This window comes from Mandrillus leucophaeus, unplaced genomic scaffold (assembly GCF_000951045.1).
Source record: "Mandrillus leucophaeus isolate KB7577 unplaced genomic scaffold, Mleu.le_1.0 Scaffold210, whole genome shotgun sequence".
Lineage (NCBI taxonomy): Eukaryota > Metazoa > Chordata > Mammalia > Primates > Cercopithecidae > Mandrillus > Mandrillus leucophaeus.
The window spans coordinates 3,222,886-3,241,656 of record NW_012102144.1 but is presented as its reverse complement, the minus strand read 5'-3'; the positions used below and the strand labels follow the sequence as shown (position 1 = coordinate 3,241,656).

The 18,771-nt window shown below is 39.9% G+C and overlaps 1 protein-coding gene across 4 annotated transcripts in view; it reads right to left on the bottom strand.

Annotated features, from left to right (window-relative positions):
- The window catches only part of SLC25A26 (solute carrier family 25 (S-adenosylmethionine carrier), member 26), a 176,997-nt gene extending 159,050 nt beyond the window's left edge, over window positions 1-17,947 (bottom strand). The window contains exons 1-2 of one of the 4 annotated variants that reach the window (XM_011980353.1): window positions 17,820-17,947; window positions 1,780-1,936 (exon numbers count right to left, since the gene is read on the bottom strand). Coding sequence is in view for 1 of the 4 variants with exons in the window: in XM_011980351.1 (XP_011835741.1) it covers window positions 1,780-1,936; window positions 17,551-17,583 (190 nt within the window). In the remaining 3 variants the exon portion in view is untranslated. Of the gene's footprint in view, window positions 1-1,779; window positions 1,937-17,550 lie in introns of all 4 variants that reach the window. The other 3 variants (XM_011980351.1, XR_001006119.1, XM_011980352.1) reach the window with 3 other exon arrangements.
- Between the last annotated feature and the right edge of the window lie 824 nt (window positions 17,948-18,771).

Below are 18,771 nucleotides of genomic sequence, written 5' to 3'. Positions count from 1 at the left end.
ACCCAGGAATTGGAGGTTGCAGTGACCTGAGATCACGCCATTGCACTCCAGCCTGGGCGGTGACACAGCAAGACTCTGTCTTGAAAAAAATTTAAAAATAAATAAATAAATAAATAAACACATAAATATATGTTAACACATATCTTAACACACATACAAAGTATGTGCTACTCAACTGTTTATGCTATCATTAAGGCAGCAGCAGGCTATCAGTAGTTAAGTTTTGGGGAAGTCAAAAGTTATATTCCGATTTTTGACTGCACAGGGCGTTGACACCCCTAACCGCCACATTGTTCAAGGGTCAACTGTATTTGTTTAAGCTCTTCAGTAATCAGGTGATTCCAAAGTGGACAAACTAGGGAACCCATGACCCTCTCACATACTTAAAACTATGCTTGGCATGGAGTGGATGCTCAGTTAACGACTTGTTACAATTACTCAAAGTATTAACATACACAGAAATGCAAGGATGACCAAAACAGTTTGCCATTCTAATGATGGCTGGGGGATGGGGAAGGGCAGGAGAAAAAAAGAAAACAGAAATACTATTTTTCTCTTTGCACTACAAATCTTTGTATGAATGCTATGCTCACAGATTGAACATTTAAATGTCAGGTTAACATAAGAGAAAAAAATTCTCATGAATCATCCTGTGAAAAATGAAAGCAAACCCTAGAATTTAAGAATCTTCTAGAGTTGTGGTTTTGTGGGTGTGTCTTATGTGTGGTGATTTTTTTGTTTCGTTGCTTTAGTTTACTTTTGGAGGCCACTAGAGGCATCCAACAGTAAACAATTAAAATAAGTATCTGCAAACAGTATACCAAGAAGCAGATTAAACAAAACAGATTACACTGACTAAAGGGTAAGAGCGTCATAAGTCACATAACATGACTTTAGAACCAAAACAAACGACACTGGAAGGAGAGTATCCAGGAGATCATTAGTGAGAAACACTTGTATCATCTAAGAGCAATTTAATTAGGATAGAAATGTTTAATGCCTGCTCTCTAAGATGCTCCAAAGCAGCTATCATCAAACCTGACTTCACATCGGAGTCACCTTGGAAGTTATTAAAACTCCTGATACCCAGGCAAAGCCTAGACCAATTAAACTTCTAGGGTGACACAGGACATCAGTACTTTTTAAGGCTTCCCAGTAGATTCTAATGTGCAGGCAAAGTTGAGAATGATTGTTCTGAGGAATCACAACATTAAAATAACACTTTAAGGATTCTAGCTGGAAATTTTAACAACCAAAACCATTTTTTAAAGATTGCTTTTTTTTCCTATTACAAATATATCAAAATAGAATCTATACCACTATCTGAGTCAAAAATAATGGGTTAGGCCCAGCACAGTGGCTCATGACTACCATAATTCCAGCCTCTGGCAGCCCAAGGTGGACAGATTGCTTGAGCCTAGGAGTTCAAGACCAGCCTAGACAACATGACAAAACCCATTCTCTACAAAAAACAGAAAAATTAGCCGGGCATGGTGGTGCACACCTGTAGTTCCAGCTACTTAGGGGGCTGAGGTAGGAGGACGGCTTGAGCCTGGAGGTCAAGGTTGCAGTGAGCTATCATCTCACCACTGCACTCCCACCTGGGCGACAAAGTGAGACCCTGACTAAAATAAATAAAAAATAATAACAACAGGTTAAAGAAGTAAATTCAGAAGATAAGCTTCAACACACAAGGAATTCTATGTGGGTAAGACCACACACCATTCTGAAAATCCAATCTTATCATGGCTTTACAGAAGTGAGAATATAATTTTTTACCATTAGGAAAGGATCCAACAGCAGCAGAAGGAACACCAGCATATATTCCACGAAAACCACCAGCCTTATTAAATCCTTGGGGACTCTGCAGCCTGGTTTTAATGGTATCCAGAGGAAATAATATCAAGTCAACAGAAACACCTGCTATCCCACCAGCCTTTGAAAACAAAAGAGGGAAGAAAAAGAAAAAAAAAAAAAGGTTACAACAAAATAAGCCCTCTGCCACTTGGGGGTAAAGATAGGAAAAAGACAGTCTTTAAAGCACATTTCTCATTCCTTTCAGTCCACAACTTCTGCAGCACAAAGGACCTTCAGTCTAAATCTAGAAGTTTTCCTGAGAAAATAGCCATTATTGTGCTATATTTTTAAGTTGTAAACTTTATATTAAATTTTCTTTTTAAATCAAATTTTAATAAAAAAATTTTTAAACAAAATTTAAATTCATTGTTAATACAGTACTCACATGGTTCAAAAAGCTAAAAAAAAAAAAAAAAAAAAAAAAAGCCAGATGTAATGGCTCATGCCTCCCAGCAGTATGGGAGACAGAACTGGGAGGATTACTTGAGGCCAGGAGTTCGAGACCAGCCTGTGCAACATAGTGAGACATCATCACTACAAAAAATAAAAAATTAAGCTGGGGATGGTGGCACATGCCCGTAGTTCTAGCTACTTGGGAGGCTGAAGAACAAGGATCACTTCAGCCTAGGAGTTCAAGGGTTCAGTGGCTATGATCCTGCCACCGCACTCCAGCATAGGTGACAGCAAGACCCTGTGTCTTAAAAACAAATAAATAGCCAACAAGAGCAACAAATAAACTTCAAAAAAAGGTCAACAGCTCAAAGTCTCCTTCCAACCTTGTTCCTAATAACTCAGGTAAACCACTTTTATTGGTTTCTTGCTGTATACTTCCAAAGTTACTTTAAACATACACAAGCATGTGTGAACATATAGTTTCATTTTCTTTAAAAAGAAAAGATGATGTACAATATGCACTATTCAGTACTTTGTTGTTTTTTTTTTTTAACAATTTATCTTTATCTTTTCACATCAGACCAAATGTTATACTGTTGTCTTAATCAATAAGCAGTGAATCCGAATTGACTCCTTTCAGACTGGAATTTTGAAACAGCTTATGAACTCTGTGAATCTGGATCTGTATTTTAATAATCACACATCTAAGAACTCATATAGTATTCTCTTCGGCTTTAAATGTATTTGAAAATTCCTTGATAATTTTTTAATCAAGTGAATAAATTGATTTTTTTAAAGAGCTAAATTTCTGAAGGAAATTAAAATCTGGCCCAAACTAGCCATCTCCCAAGAGATACCATGTTGCTTTGGGGAAGCTGTACTTTAAAAACTGATTAATTCCTGCTAAATGGATTTTGGGGAAAAAAAAACTGATTAAGAACTAACTCTGTACCTCATGATTATAGTGACACGTATGTAGAATATGTTTAAACTCATTACACCTTAGTCAAAGAAAACAAATTGAAAAAATATGAACACAAAGAGCATCAAAGAAAGGCTAATACGTATGAATCCTTACATGTGTGATTATTAAAATACAGATCTCGATTCACAAGGATCATTAGTTGTTTCAAAATGTAGGTCTCAAAAAAGTCAATACACATGCACTACTTATTAGTGAAAAAGACAAAAACATAACATTTGTTCTGATATGAAAAGATCACCCAGATCTAAAGGCATCATTTAAAGATGTGAGTTAAAATCAGTTTACAGTAGGCAGACAAATGCACTATAGAGGAAACTTTCCTATACAATTTTTTAACTGAATTGCTAATTTTTGCTATATTTTGAAATCAGAACCATGTGAATTCAAATTCAAAAAGTAAAAATATACATTTTTAAACTATACATTTCATGACAAAGGAAAAAAAAGAATCAGTATTATTCAAACATACAACCGAAGTTCAAACTGATTGTTTCCATCCTTTAAGTTTACAAAATGTGCAGATGCCACAAAGCTTAGTACCTAGCAAATACTATCTGCTTTACTTACCGCTCACCATAAAACCATCCCAGGAGTTAACTGGAAAAATGAAATACTTTAATGATAAATCCAATACCTATTTTCAAATTAACTAGCACAGGTTAATTATTAAAAATTAATTTACACTAGACAAGTACATTACTACAAATAGTAATACTATACTTCACGATCAGCCCAAAGACATGAAAGAAGCCCAAAGACCCTGAAGTTCTACTCTGCAAATTACCTAAGAAGACGTCACCCAAAAGGGCACAGAGATGTGCCAGTAGAGAAACCAAGTAGTACCAAAAGAATATCCAATAATGTGGGATTTCTTTCTGGACATAAAGGTGGCCTTCCCTAAGTTACGGCAAAAAGTTCACAAGTAATGCAGGAAAGCAAAAAGGCCAATCGTCAAAATTCTTCTTACTTCTTGTTTCAGGATTTTTATAAAATTCAGTAAGTAGAGCCAGGCACAGTGGTACGTACCTGTAATCGCAGCTACCTGGGAGGCTGAGGCAGGAGGATCGCTTGAGCCCAGGAGTTTGAGATTACAGTGAGCTATGATTGTGCCCATGAATAGCCACTATGCTTGCCTGGGCAACACAGGGAGACCTCGTCTGTAATAATAATTTGGTAAGTAAACATTTTGCCTGCCTCTTCATTTTCTCAAAATACAGAGAGAATAGAATCCTGGTGAAAATGTCTCATGTGACTAGATTATTTAAAAACATGCTGCACTTCCCTCTCATTTTCTCTTTAATCTTAGGAGAGGATTCAGAGAAACACTATCCACTGCTAAATTTTAATCAATAATTACTCTTTTAATCCAGTTCGCTACTTTACATGTATTGATTATCTAACCTTTCTTTCATCACAATTCTTAACTTCTGAGGAAAAAAATGACCAGATTCAATCTACTTGTCTGGTAAAACATGACTCAAGGATTACCAATCGCTTCTATCGATTTCAAACTTCTATTTAACTCAAATGTCATTTAAATTCATGAGACTAAAAAAAAAAAAAAAAAAACCGGCTAACAGAGAACCTGAAGAATAAGAATACCTATATATTTAGCCACACAACCACATACTTCAGATTTAAACAAAAACCTTAATGCCTATATCAATATTGTTTTGTATGTAAATAAGTAAAAAATATATAAGCCAGTAACAACCTAATTATAAAGAACTCTATCAAACTCTTATTCTTTAGCCTGAAAATTTTATTTTGTTATAATCATTTATCAGAATGTTATCAGGCAAGTGATTTGTTTCATAATTTATGATAGCTTATACTGAAAAATTCTAACTAGAAAAAAATCCAAAGAAATAGGACATAACCCAGATAACCAGCAAATCTTGCTAGAGCATCACAATGTATTGAGACCTCAATATCTTATAGATAAAATACATGTCTCTACCTTAAGTTAATAAATGTATGAAGTGTTGGCAGGCTGTAGAGAGGAAGTGCCTAATTAGTGCTCTGCAACTACTCTGAGAAGTGATAGGTCGGAATTACATGCTATAAAACTTTTTTTCTCAAAAGGAGGAGGGCACACCATAAAAACAGCATCACCGCTGTCCCTCTACGACAAAACCGAATCATCTGCGTAATTTAACTAAGTAAAATCAACACAGGTCACGGGCCTAAATGACAGCTAAGAAGAACCAGCCTTAATATTAACATGGCTTCTCAAGGGAAACACTTCCCTGACGGTCTCGGTTTCCTCCACAATGAAGTGGCCACCCATGACCTGAATCACCATCTTCCTCACTGCAGAACTGCCACTTCTGTTTTCTCACATACTTGTCGCCTTCCCTACTGCCCATTCCTTCTCCCTGCAGTGCTCGCTGCCTCTCTGTACTAATCATTTTCATAAAATCCAAATTTCATCATGCCACTCTCCAGCCTATAAATCTTCCAAACTTTCCAACAACCCCAAGGATGAAGAAAACCCCAGCACAGCCTTCCAGGCTCTGGAAATTCTGGAGCCCTTCCAGCTCCCAAAACTTGTAGTATGTGCCCTTTGCTCAGTCCTTTCTTTCCACCTGGATCTTTTCCTCTAAATCATCTGATCTTCCTCATTTCAAGGACTTCATACAGATGTCCCCTAATCTCCAATTCAGGTTTAGATCCTCTTGCCAAGCACTGAACACAATTTTAATTACATAGTTTTGTCTCTGACCATTTGTTCAGTACCAGTCCAATTAAACCATAAGATCTTTATCTGCTTTGTTTACTAATATGTTCCCAGCACCAGCACATATTAATGGGAGGCACTCAATGGCTCTAATAAAGGGTTACTATCTATATTTTAGAAGGCACTAAAAAGGTACACTGAACTTTTAAAAAAAATAGCAAAAGACAGGATCAGGCAATTCCCAAAAGAAAAATATAAATGACAAACAAAAATTTGAAAATATGATTCTCCATCATTAATTATCAAATAAAAACAAAATGTTTTCCCAATTAGAAAAAATTTAAAATATGAAGAATGGGTATGGGCACTGTTAATGAAAACATTACCATAATCTACTGGAGGACAATTTGGCAAAATGAACACTTTAAATTATCAAACCCTTTGACCCAGTTAATTTTATTTCTAAGCATTTCTTCCACAGAAATAAATGCACAAATATACAAGAATGTCTACTACACCATTTCTGTAATAATAAAAAAATTGAAAACAGCCTCAAAGTCCATCCACTGGGGTCTTGTTAAGTAAATTAAGTTATACACAAATAATGAATTGCTACACAGCCTTTAAAACAACAAGGTAGGCTGGGTGCAGTGGCTCATGTCTGCAGTCCTAGCTGCTGGGAGGCTGAGATGGGATGCTCACTGGGGCCCAGGAGTGTGAGATTGCAATAAGCTATGATCACGCCACTGCCCAGCACTCTAGCTTGAGCAACAGAGCAAGATCCTGTCTCTAATTAAAAAAAAAAAAAAAAAAAGGTCAATCCATACTTATTGGCACAGAAACATACACTATATTCTTAATCAAATTAGCTATAAACAAAACATGCTATATAATCCTATCTTTAAAAAAGTGTAACTATTTGTATATGCATAATTAGAAATCCGGAAGCATAAACAGTAAATTGCTAGAAGTTATTGCCTCTGTGGAAAGAGATTCAGGATGAGAAATATTATTACTATCTTGTTAATCTTTTATTTGCTCAAGTTTTGTAATGAATATTACAAATATATAAAAGCTAAGCCATTAAAAATTAATGCTTCCCCTGGAAAAAAAAAAAATCTCTAATTTACTGGTTGTACTTGATATATAAAAGCCACTCAGCAAATGGTAAATAAGAACCTCAACCCACTGACCCTAAGCTGCCTCCTCTGCAGCTTCACCCTCTATAGACCTTGGAGTTTTCAACCAATCTGACTACTCGAACATCTCAAACATGTCCTGAAACAACTTCTTTGAGATGGAGTCTCGCTCTGTCACCCAGTCTGGAGTACAGTGGCATGATCTCGGCTCAGTGCAACCTCTGCCTCCCAGGTTCAAGCGATTCTCCTGACTCAGCCTCTGGAGTAGCTGAGACTACAGGCACACACCACAATGATTGGCTAATTTTTATATTTTTAGTAGAAGCAGAGTTTCACCCTGTTGGCCAGGCTGGTCTTGAACTCCTGACCTCAGGTGATCCACCTGCCTTGGCCTCCCAAAGTGCTGGGATTACAGGCATGAGCCACTGCACCCAGCTGTTTCCTTAAAAATTCTCATTCCTGTGCTTTTGCTTAGGTTTTTCCCTCAGTCTAAAATTCCTTCTTTTTCTTTTTTTTTAGACAGAGTTTCGCGCTTGTTTTCCAGGCTGGAGTGCAATGGCACGATCTTGGCTCACCGCAACCTCCACCTCCCAGGTTCAAGCAATTCTCCTGCCTCAGCCTCCTGAGTAGCTGGGATTACAGGCATGAGCCACCACGCCCGGCTAGTTTTTTGTATTTTTAGTAGAGATGCGCTTTCTCCATGTTGGTCAGGCCGGTCTCAAACTCCCAACCTCAAGTGATCTGCCCGCCTTGTCCTTCCAAAGTGTTGGGATTACAGGCATAATCCACTACGCCCAGTCTAAAATTCCCTTTTAATCCTTGTCTCCTGCCTGTTGCAGCCAGTAGACCACCATCACCTCCACCTCAATACATACACACATGCACACACATGCCCCTGACAAAATCCTCTTGGTTCTTAAGCTGCAACCCAAAGCCACATTCCTCATAAAGCCTTTCCCAATTTTCCAGTCAGAATTAAATGCTATGTCCTTGACTCTAGCGTATAACGTTGTTTATATTTCGCTTTTGGTACTAACCATGATGTCTGACATGAAGATCCTTCAGAGTAGAAACCAAAGCAGTCAGTCACCTCTGTCTTCCTAAATATCTAACCCAGTGTCTCTTACGTAGCAGGGTTACTAAAATAGAAACGTGGGATGATGAGATAACACTTTGTAAAAAGATGAAATGTTCAGAAGACATCTTGCAGTCAAGCACTGCTCGGTGGTCCCTGTTCTGGTCTGCCACCGCACCTGTGACAACCAAAAGCCAGGGTTAGCTACCAGCTGCTATTCTTCCCAGCATTCCCCAGCCGCCCTGACCACTTTGTAGAATATTCAGGGGGACTTCTCCAGAAACCTCTGCTTACTATTACCTCCTAATGGAAAGAACTGTGATTGCTCAGTTTTGTTTTGCTTTGTTTTAGTGAGAGTATTCTCAAGAATACAATAATAATGGTTCCAGAATCTGACTTGATTATTCTTCCATTTCTCCAGGAATTATTTCAAATTAAGTACTGCCTAAGAACACAGCTTTGGCATCAACCAGATATAACTTCATTTTCAACTTGGTCTTTGTATTAGTCTGTTCTCACACAGCTATGAAGCAATACCCGAGACTGGCCAGGCGCGGTGGCACAAGCCTGTAATCCCAGCACTTTGGGAGGCCGAGATGGGCGGATCACGAGGTCAGGAAATCAAGACCATCCTGGCTAACACGGTGAAACTCCGTCTCTACTAAAAAATACAAAAAACTAGCCGGGCGAGGTGGCGGGCGCCTGTATTCCCAGCTACTCAGGAGGCTGCGGCAGGAGAATGGCGTAAACCCGGGAGGCGGAGCTTGCAATGAGCTGAGATCTGGCCACTGCACTTCAGCCTGGGCGACAGAGCGAGACTCCGTCTCAAAAAAAAAAAAAAAAAAGAAATACCCGAGACTGAGTCACGTATAAAGAAAAGAGTGTTTAGTTGACTAACAGCTCCGCATTGCTGGGGAGACCTCAGAAAACTTACAATCATGCCAGAAAGCAAAGGAGAAGCAGGCACCTTCTTCACAGGGCAGCAGGACACAGTGACTGAAAGAGGGGAAATGCCAGACACTTATAAAACCATCAGATCTCATGAGACTCACTCAACATCATGGGGGAAATCGTCCCATGATCCAATTACCTCCACCTTTGGTCTCGTCCTTGACACATGGGGATTATGGGGATTACAATTCAAGATGAAATTTTGGGTGGGGACACAGCCAAACCATATCAGTCTTCTTAGTAGAACTATTTAACTTCTCCAAGCCTGTGTTTCTTGACACATGAAACAGGGAAAAGAGTACCTACACTTCACAGTTTTTGAGAATTAAATAAATGAGAACTAAACACAATTAGATGAACCTGTTATACGGTTAGCAAAATGCCTGGCCCTTAATCAAGCATCAATAAACAGGAACTATTATTTTTAGAATTATGTTACTATAAACATCCTTCAAAGCTTGCTGTTACCAATACTGACATGGAAATACTAAAAACCATGCAAAAGCCTAGAGTACTTTACCAAAGACTGAAGATGACATTCCTATATTCAACTCAATTGACAAATTCATATATTAAAATCTGTAAATCCAAATTTTCACTAGCAATAATGAATTAAAAGCTCTTTTCAAATTCTGCTCTCTGGACAAGAATCCCCAGTGAACTGACTCAACAGAAACCAAATCATGCAATGCATGACAGGAACATTCAGCATCAACTTCAAAAACTTAAGAGAAATACTAGTGTTCAAATTGCTTTATGATTCTTGTATTCAAACTTATATGTTAATTTTTTAAGTAAACTATAAAATTGTACCTATATGACCTCAGCTATGAAAAAGTTGCATACACACTTTTAAAGTGCTCAGTAAACAGTTAAGTTTTACCAGCAAGTGGAATTACATAATTAAGTTTTGTATAGCATCTGCCCCCTACTAGACTCTAAATCCATGAAGGTGGGGGACCATATTTTTGAGGAATTCAACTCCAAATAACAGAGCAAAGGCCAACAAATGTATCTGGTTAGGCGTGTAAAAGCTGCCTTGTGGGGGGTGAGATAATTGTGGGTGAAACTTTTATCTTTCCTTTATTTGGAATTTAATTAACGTTACTCAAATTTTGTCTGTATTACAAAAGATTTAATATTTAAAGCAACTTTCAACATGTAGTAGTAAAGTTTGGAAGTGGTAACAAAAGCACATTAACAAGTCACTTACAGCTAAGTTATCAAATACTAAAACTTCCCAAGTATGTCTTTCTTAAACAGGAAGAAAAATGAGAAAAAAAGGTAGTCCCATCTCTGGGTACTAGAGATGCACAAAAAAATGCCTCCATCACAGCGGTGGTTCTCAACTGTGGTCCTTGCATATTGGTGGTCTCCAAGCAGTGCTTTGCATGCTCCACGGGCTGAGCAAAATTTGGAATATACTTGTGTTTAGATAATTTCTTGCTCAACACAAAAGCAAGCAAAAAGGGAAGACTTGCTCACTCTGACATAAATGCCAAAAAGAAACAAGTCACACAAGTCCTGAGAAAGAGAAGCATAATTCTCAATTTCTTATAAATTTGGAGATAATCTTTACTTCAAAGATACCCTTTATTACAAATTGAAAACTAGGAGGCCACTATCCAGAAAAGATATGAGGCAAAACAAGAACAACAAAAAAACACAGAAAACCTCTTTTAATAGTATACCCAATACTTCATTCATATTACCTTTCTTCATTCCACCCAAGAACCCCTCCCATCATAACCCATATTGTTCTCCTCAAGTCTCCTACTGCCTGCCAGTGGTTCTCAGCAGAAGTGTAGGTCCAGTGAGAAGACACCCACGTATTATGAAAAAGTTCCCCAGATGACAGCCAAAAATCATCTCACTAAAAACAGGAAAAGAAAAAAAAAAAAAAAAACCACTACAAGTGGTCCTCACTTTGCATGGTACCTACATACATTAATTTCAGTTACCATGATTTACTTTAATAACATGAATCTCCCAACAACCCAGGGCAAATTTCAGTTACCACAGCATATTGACTATGAGTAACTGGATAAAGTGTAAATGTTACCACTTGTTCAGTCTACAAATCACAATGCAATTAACAGAAGTCACTGCATATTACTCAGTTCATGCACAGACAGCAAAGTAAATAGTTGTGTTACCTCATCTCCCAGTAATAAATGTACAGGGCATTTTATAAAAATAGATAGAAAATTCATGAACAAAGATGAAAATGCAAAAACAAAATGCAAAGTGGTAACACAAAGTTAAATGAAAATCAAACATAAATAGTGTTACAGAAGAAACAGCTGGCCATGGAAATACTCACACTGCTGTCATTAATCTAGATAAGTAACTAGAAAAAATAAGTGAGAGCAAACTTAACATAAATGAGGAAAGTAGTTGCAATGAAAAGGATGAAAATGTCCCAGAGTAAGTTATGCCAGCAAGTCTTCACAATAAAGGAACTCACAACATGGAAAGCACAAAAAATAAAATGTTAGAAGTTGATCCGAACTGAGAAAGCAGTATGACAACTTGCCAAGGCATAAAAAGATGCTTCATCTGTAATACATAATGAGAACACAAGCAAATGTTCAAACTACTATTGATAAGGTTTTGTCCAAAAAATTAAGTTATTAATGTTTCTAATGTTTTTAATTACAGTGTACTAAGTAAATATCAGCTTTGCAACTTTTCCCCTATATATTTACAACCAAAGTGTCTTTAATGTTTTGACAAAAATTCTTAGGGTCAGCCAGGTATGGTGGCTCATACCTGTGAAACCTCTCTCTACAAGAAACCTCTGCCTACAAAAAAAAAAAAAAAGTTCTAAAAATTATAACAACAACATGGGCTCAGTGGCTCATGCCTGTAATCCTAGCACTTTGAAGCCGAGCCAGGAGGATTGCTTGAGGCCAGTAGTTCAAGACCAAATCTAGTAACATGGCAAGACCTTGTCTCTACAAAAAAAGAAACTTTTTAATTAAAAAAATTAGCCAGGTGTGGTTGGTGCATGTCTCTAGTCCCAGCTACTCAGGAGGCTGAGGTGAGAGGATCACTTTAGCTGAGACAGCGCCACTGCACTCCAGCCTGGGCAACAGAGCAAGACCTTGTCTCAAAAAAATAAAAAGAACACATATGAAATGGTTTGGCTCTGGGTCCCCACCCAAATCTCATCTTGAATTGTAGCTCCCATAATTCCCACATGTTGTGGGAGGGACCTGGTGGGAGGTAACTGAATCATGGTGGCAGGTCTTTCCCATTCTGTTCTGGTGATAGCGAATAAGTCTCACAAGAACTGATGATCTCATAAAGGGGAGTTACCCTGCACATGCTCTCATCTGAAGCCATGTAAGACATGACTTTGCTCCTCCCTTGCCTTCTACCATGATTGTGAGGCCCCTCCACCAGCCATGTGGAACTGGAAGTCCATTAAACCTCTTCCCTTTATAAATTACCCAGTGTTGGGTATGTCTTTATCAGCACTGTGAGAACAGACTAATACAGTAAACTGGTACCCAGACTAGGATGCTACTATAAACATACCTGAAAATGTGGGAGTGACTTTGGAATGGGTAACAGGCAAGGTCTGGGACAGTTTGGAGGGCTCAGAAGACAGGAAGATGTGGGAAAGTTTGGCACTTCCTAGAAAATTGAACGGCTTTGACCAAAATGCTGATAGTGATATGGACAATAAAATCCAGGCTAAGGTGGGCTCTGATGGAGATGAGGAACTTGTTGGTAACTGGAGTAAAGGTCACTCTTGCTATGCAAAGAGACTAGCAGCATTTTGCCCCGCCCTAGAGATTTGTGAAACTTTGAACTTGAGAGAGATGATTTAGGGTATCTGACAGAAGAAATTTCTAAGTGGCAAAGCATCCTAGACGTGACAGAGCATAAAAGTTTGGAAAATTTGCAGCCTGATGAAGTGGTAAAAAAGAAAAACCCATTTTCTGGAGAAAAATTCAAGATGGCTGCAGAAATTTGCATAAATAACCAGGAGCCAAATGTTAATTGACAAGACAATGGGGAAAATGTCTTCAGGGCATGTCAGAGACCTTCAGGGCAGCCCCTCCCATCACAGGCTCGGAGGCCTAGGAGGGAAAAAATGGTTTCCTGGGCTGGGTCCAGGGCCCTCCTGCTATGTGCAGCCTCAGGACTTGGTGCCCTGTGTCCCAGCCATGGCTAGAAAGGGCCAAGGTAGAGCTCAGGTCATGGCTTCGAAGGACGCAAGCCCCAAGCCTTGGCAGCTTCCACGTGGTATTGGTACTGTGGGTGTGCAGAAGACAAGAATTGAAGTTTGGGAACCTCTGCCTAGATTTCAGATGATGTATGGAAACGTCAGGATGTCCAGGCAGAGGTGTGCTGCAGGGGCAGGGCTCTCCTGGAAAACCTCTACTGGGGCAGTGTGGAAGGGAAATGTGGCTGTCCCAGTAGGGGAGTCCCCACCAGGGCATTACCTGGTGGAGCTGTGAGAAGAGGGCCACTGTCCTCCAGACCCCAGAATGGTAGATCCACCGACAGCTTGCACCCTGTGCCTGGAAAAGCCACAGACACTGAATGCCAGCCCATGAAAGCAGCCAGGAGGGGAGCTGTACCCTGCAAAGCCACAGGGGCAGAGCTGCCCAAAACCATGGGAACCCACCTCTTATATCAGCATGACCTGGATATAAGACATGGAGTCAAAGGAGATCATTTCAGAGCTTTAAGATTTGACTGCCCTGTTGAATTTCAGACTTGCATGGGGCCTGCAGCCCCGTCATTCTGGCCCATCTCTCCCATTTGCAATGGGTGTACTCAATACCTGTAACCCCACTGTATCTAGAAAGTAATAAACTTGCTTTTGATTTTACAGGCTCATAGGCAGAAGGGACTTGCCTTGTCTCAGATGAGACTTTGGACTATGGACTTTTGAGTTAATGCTAAAATGAGTTAAGACTTTGGGGACTGTTGAGAAGGCATGATTGGTTTTGAAATGTGAGGACATGAGATTCAGGAGAGACCAGGGGTGGAATGATATGGTTTGGCTCTGTGTCCCCACCCAAATCTCATCTTGAATTGTAACTCTTATAATTCCCATGTGTTGTGGGAGGGATCTGGTGGGAGGTAACTGAATCACGGGGGTGTGTCTTTCCCATGCTATTCTGGTGATAGTGAATAAGTCTCACAAGATCTCATTGTTTTATAAAAGGGAGTTCCCCTGCACATATTCTCCTGTCTGCCACCAGGTAAGATGTGACTTTGCTCTTCCTTTGCCTTCCACACCATTATGAGGCCTCCCTAGCCACGTGGAACTGTGAGTCAATTAAGACTCTTTCCTTTATAAATTACCCAGTCTTTGGTATGTCTTTGTTAGCAGCAGTAGAACAGACTTACACAATGTAATCCTACCACCAAAAATACTTAAGTGTTATTTTGGGGTATTTCAATCTGGCTTTTTTTCCCCATGAATGGAATAGGTTTTAACATAGCTTTAACTAGGCACAAGCAAATGTACATATATGCAATATTTTCCTCTTAATTTTATCTCATAAGCATTTTCTATGTTATAGTACATTCTCTTCACAAGCACTATTTTTTATGGCTGCAGACTAGTCCAAGAAACGGGTTTCCCATTGTTTGCCTAATTCTTCCCCTCTGTCCCATGTTTTAGTAGCTTCTGTCTTTACTGAGTTAAATGTTATTAATATAAATAGCTTTAGGTTGCTAATACTTAGCTCCAGTTGCTTTCCTAAAAGTATACACTGATCAATGTACTATTTGAGGATTTTGTTTCTGGATAGCCCACTCTGTGCTCCAAATGAAAACTAACATCCCAGAGGCTCACTACTTATTCAGTCCTCTTCATGAAGCTTTAGGAAGGGAGCATTTCAATGTCTGCTACTTGCTAGGCTCTGTTGTGCATGTGTAATGTTATCTCATTTAATTCTTCAAATCCAAGTTTCAACACTTCAGCAATCATCTCGGCTTTTCATTCATTCAAAGTAGTACTGAGTGCTTATATAGTGCCAGGTACTGGTAACACAGTAGTAAGCAAAACCAAACTCCCTCAGGAGTGTTCACCCTGTCTCAAAGGCACTCCAAGACATTAAAAAGTAGCCACTCCATTTCTGTACTACTCTGATAACAAAACATTTCAATAGCTTCCATTACACTTCAGAAGAAATCCAAATTATTTTCCCTAGCCCACAAAGCCCCACTTCAGCTGGCTTTGCCTATCCCACCCATACCATCCCCTGCCACGTTAACCTTACCCATTAGGCCTCACCACTTGAATACGCTAAGCTCTTTCCACTTCAGCCATTCCCCATGACTGAACCTCCCACTCTGATCATCAAAAATTCAAGCCCCTTCCCATCTTTTAGGTCTTAGCCGAAATGTCACCTCTTCATGGCTTTCCTTGGTCACTCCATCTAAGAGGTTCACCAATATTTCCCTACTCTGTCACATCTTCAGTTCATTTCTTTCCATAGCACTTATTCACTGCAACTGTTTTGTTGGCCTTTCTTCCCTACTTGAAATGGGGTTATCTGCCACTGTATCCACAAAGCCTACCACAATACCCAGTGGGCAGAATACATGGAAATTCAACCATGTGCTGAATGAATAAAATGTTTTTCCTTTACCTGGAATGATATCTAGTTTCTTGAAACTTCCACCTATTGATCCTAATTTTACTCTCTATAAATACATTGGGAAAAAAGTATACTGTATGTGTATCATACTTTGTAATTAAGTATATACTAAATCCATTATTTTGTTAACTGCAGCACTCACCTGTGTTTTAGCAATTGCAAACTTTGCTGACTTGAGAGTATCAAGAAGCAGATAAGGGCACGACTCCCAAGTGACATCACCTGGGTTGGAACATGAGCTCCAATACTTATACACACGAAATGGATCTCACTTGTGTGATTTTGAACTAGTTATCTAACCGCTTGGTATCCCAGTTTCCTCATTTGGAAAATTAGGATAAGACTTCAATTATTGTGAGAATTAAATGGGATAATGTATGTAAAGCGCTTACCCCAGTTCCTGGTACAGGAATGTTAGCTGACAAACTACTACTGCTGTCTCACCAGCTAGACAGGAAAGCTCCTTAAAAGCGGTAACATTGGCCGGACGCGGTGGCTCACGCCTGTAATCCCAGCACTTTGGGAGGCCAAGGCGGATGGATCATGAGGTCAGGAGATCGAGACCAGCCTGGCTAACACAGTGAAACCTCGCCTCCACAAAAAACACAAAAAATTAGACGGGTTTGGTGGTGGGCACCTGTAGTCCCAGCTACTCGAGAGGCTGAGGCAGGAGAATGGCCTGAACCCGGGAGGTGGAGCTTGCAGTGAGCCGAGATGGCGCCACTGCACCCCAGCCTGGGCGAAGAGTGAGACTCAGTTTCAAAAAAAAAAAAAAAAAGGCGGTAACATTATTCTTTATATTTCTAAGACCTACCTTATACAAGTTTCAACAAATCTAGATTTAAAGCTATCATCCTACAAGTCTGGCTAAGACATCCCTACTTCCATATATTCCCCTAACACGCTAAACCTAGCCCACCTGTTATTTATCCCAACAGTCATTTTACTATTTTGTCTCCAACACCTGACCCTTAGGAGCAGGTATATCTTGTTCACCATGCTATCCTCAACACCTGCAACACCAAAATTTGATAATTCAGTGAATAAATCACTGTGGGCCTCCATTTTCCCTATGAAAATCATTTTTAAAATTATTTATTGTCTGTCACTGCCCATTCCACACAATGAAAACGTAGGCAGCCAAACTCTATCTTGTGAACTGCTGTATCTAATATGCCCTACTGGAGGCTCCAAAATATTTGGTAAAGGTGTTTTTTTTTTTTTTTTTGGTTTGTTTTTGTTTTTTTCTGTTAAGACATGTTGATGCTTGTAGTTTTCTGCTACGGAATTAAATGCTAAGCCTGTCTATTGACTCCGCAGCGTTACTGATGAGCTAGCTATGTGTGCTCATCAATATTTCTCCAAAGCCTAAGCAGAAATAGCAGATTATGTATTGAATGAACAGATGGACATGTTATTTTCTAAGACTGAAAAGAGATGCAGCACAATAAGAAAGGCAGTATCGAATACAAGGGCTTTGAGCGACTTGAGTAAGGTTTTTGTTGTTGTGTTACAGTTCTTTAATTCCCAAAAGAGTAGTTAACAATGTATAATAGAAGCTCTTTTTTCTTTTAAGTAAATGAGTGTGCAAAAGACAACGAGTCAAGTACCCCTTCCTTCCCCCACCTGTCTCTTACGACCTGGCAGTGCAGACACAGCCTTGATACCAGCCCCGCCAGTGGCCTGGGAGCCCCGCGCTCCTTCTCAGACCTGGCTACCAGTAACCCGAGGACAGTCCAGCGCGCAAAACCGGAAGACAGCCAATGCTGAGAACCCCCACCGGCTCCAATGCCGGACGCCGGCACTCTGAGCGACCCACCCCACCGCCCCGCACTCACCAGCAGCGATGCCATGAACCCCGGCCGGTCCATGGCCGCTCAGACCTCGTCAAGGCTACAATCCAAGCCGGAGCAAAGGCGGATCACGTCCTCGCGCGGTGGGCGTCGCCATCTTTGAGGCGGGCCTATCGTGCACTTCCGGGACCACGTGACGTAGAACCACAACAACTGCACGTGCAACGCCCAAGACCCGGGCCAAGAGGAGGGCCAGAGAGGAGGGGCGGGGCCTCGGGGAGTGTTGTCGAGCTAAGTCTCGGCAATTCTCTCACCTCTGTTTCCTGCGGCAGCGTTGTGTGCAGCTAGACGGAGGAACTCTCGCGAGCAAAAGATCCTCGGCTGGGATCCAGGAGAGAGCAGCCGTAGAATGAGGCCGGGGTGATTCTGAACTGTAAACCCAAAAGAGGCGTGGCTATGGCAGAGGGAGGAGTCGTGAGGGGCGGTACTAACCTCTGAAGGCGCGATTCGGAATCCTAATCGGATATTTCATTTTGGTTTATCTCTTAGTTTTGTCAACAAATTTTATCTGAGTTTATATTAAATTAACTCATTATCAGAAGATTATTAAATAAAGATACAGAAAAATACTTAAAAAGTTTCCTGACCGAAGCTAAAAATTAGCATCCTCCATTTCTCTTTACAGGCAGTTATTGTACTTAAAGTTACTAGTTTGTTCAGTTATTTACCAGTTCATGTTTTTCGCTGTTGTACTCATGTGTACACCTCAAAGCACACGTTATTAAGTACTTAATAAAATTTCTTGGAGTGAACCTGTCTTTATTAAATACCTTGTAAACTTCTGTGTATATTAAGAGCCAACTACATCAGACGTGGTGCTAAGTGATTGATAGACATTTTTTCATTGAATCCTTTCACCAACCCTATGATGTCAGCACGGCTACTGTCCTCATTTTACAGAGGCTCCTGATGCTCCAAAAAGTAACCAACTCAGTGTGGCTACAGAGAACATAGCAGAGCAAACACTGAAAATATACTTAATGCCCTCATCATCTTTCCTCAAAACCCTTATAATACCTGAACAGGCTCCTTGCCTGGCCTTTCTTCAATCCCTATTCTATAACACTGTTAGAATTATTCTTATAATTATTCTTATTCTCTTCTAGATAAAATGATCTAGAAATGATTCGCAGAAGAGCTTTAGGTGTTAGATGGAATTCAAATTCTGAGCTATCACCTGCTGGGTTTGGGCATAAGTTTTCCAAG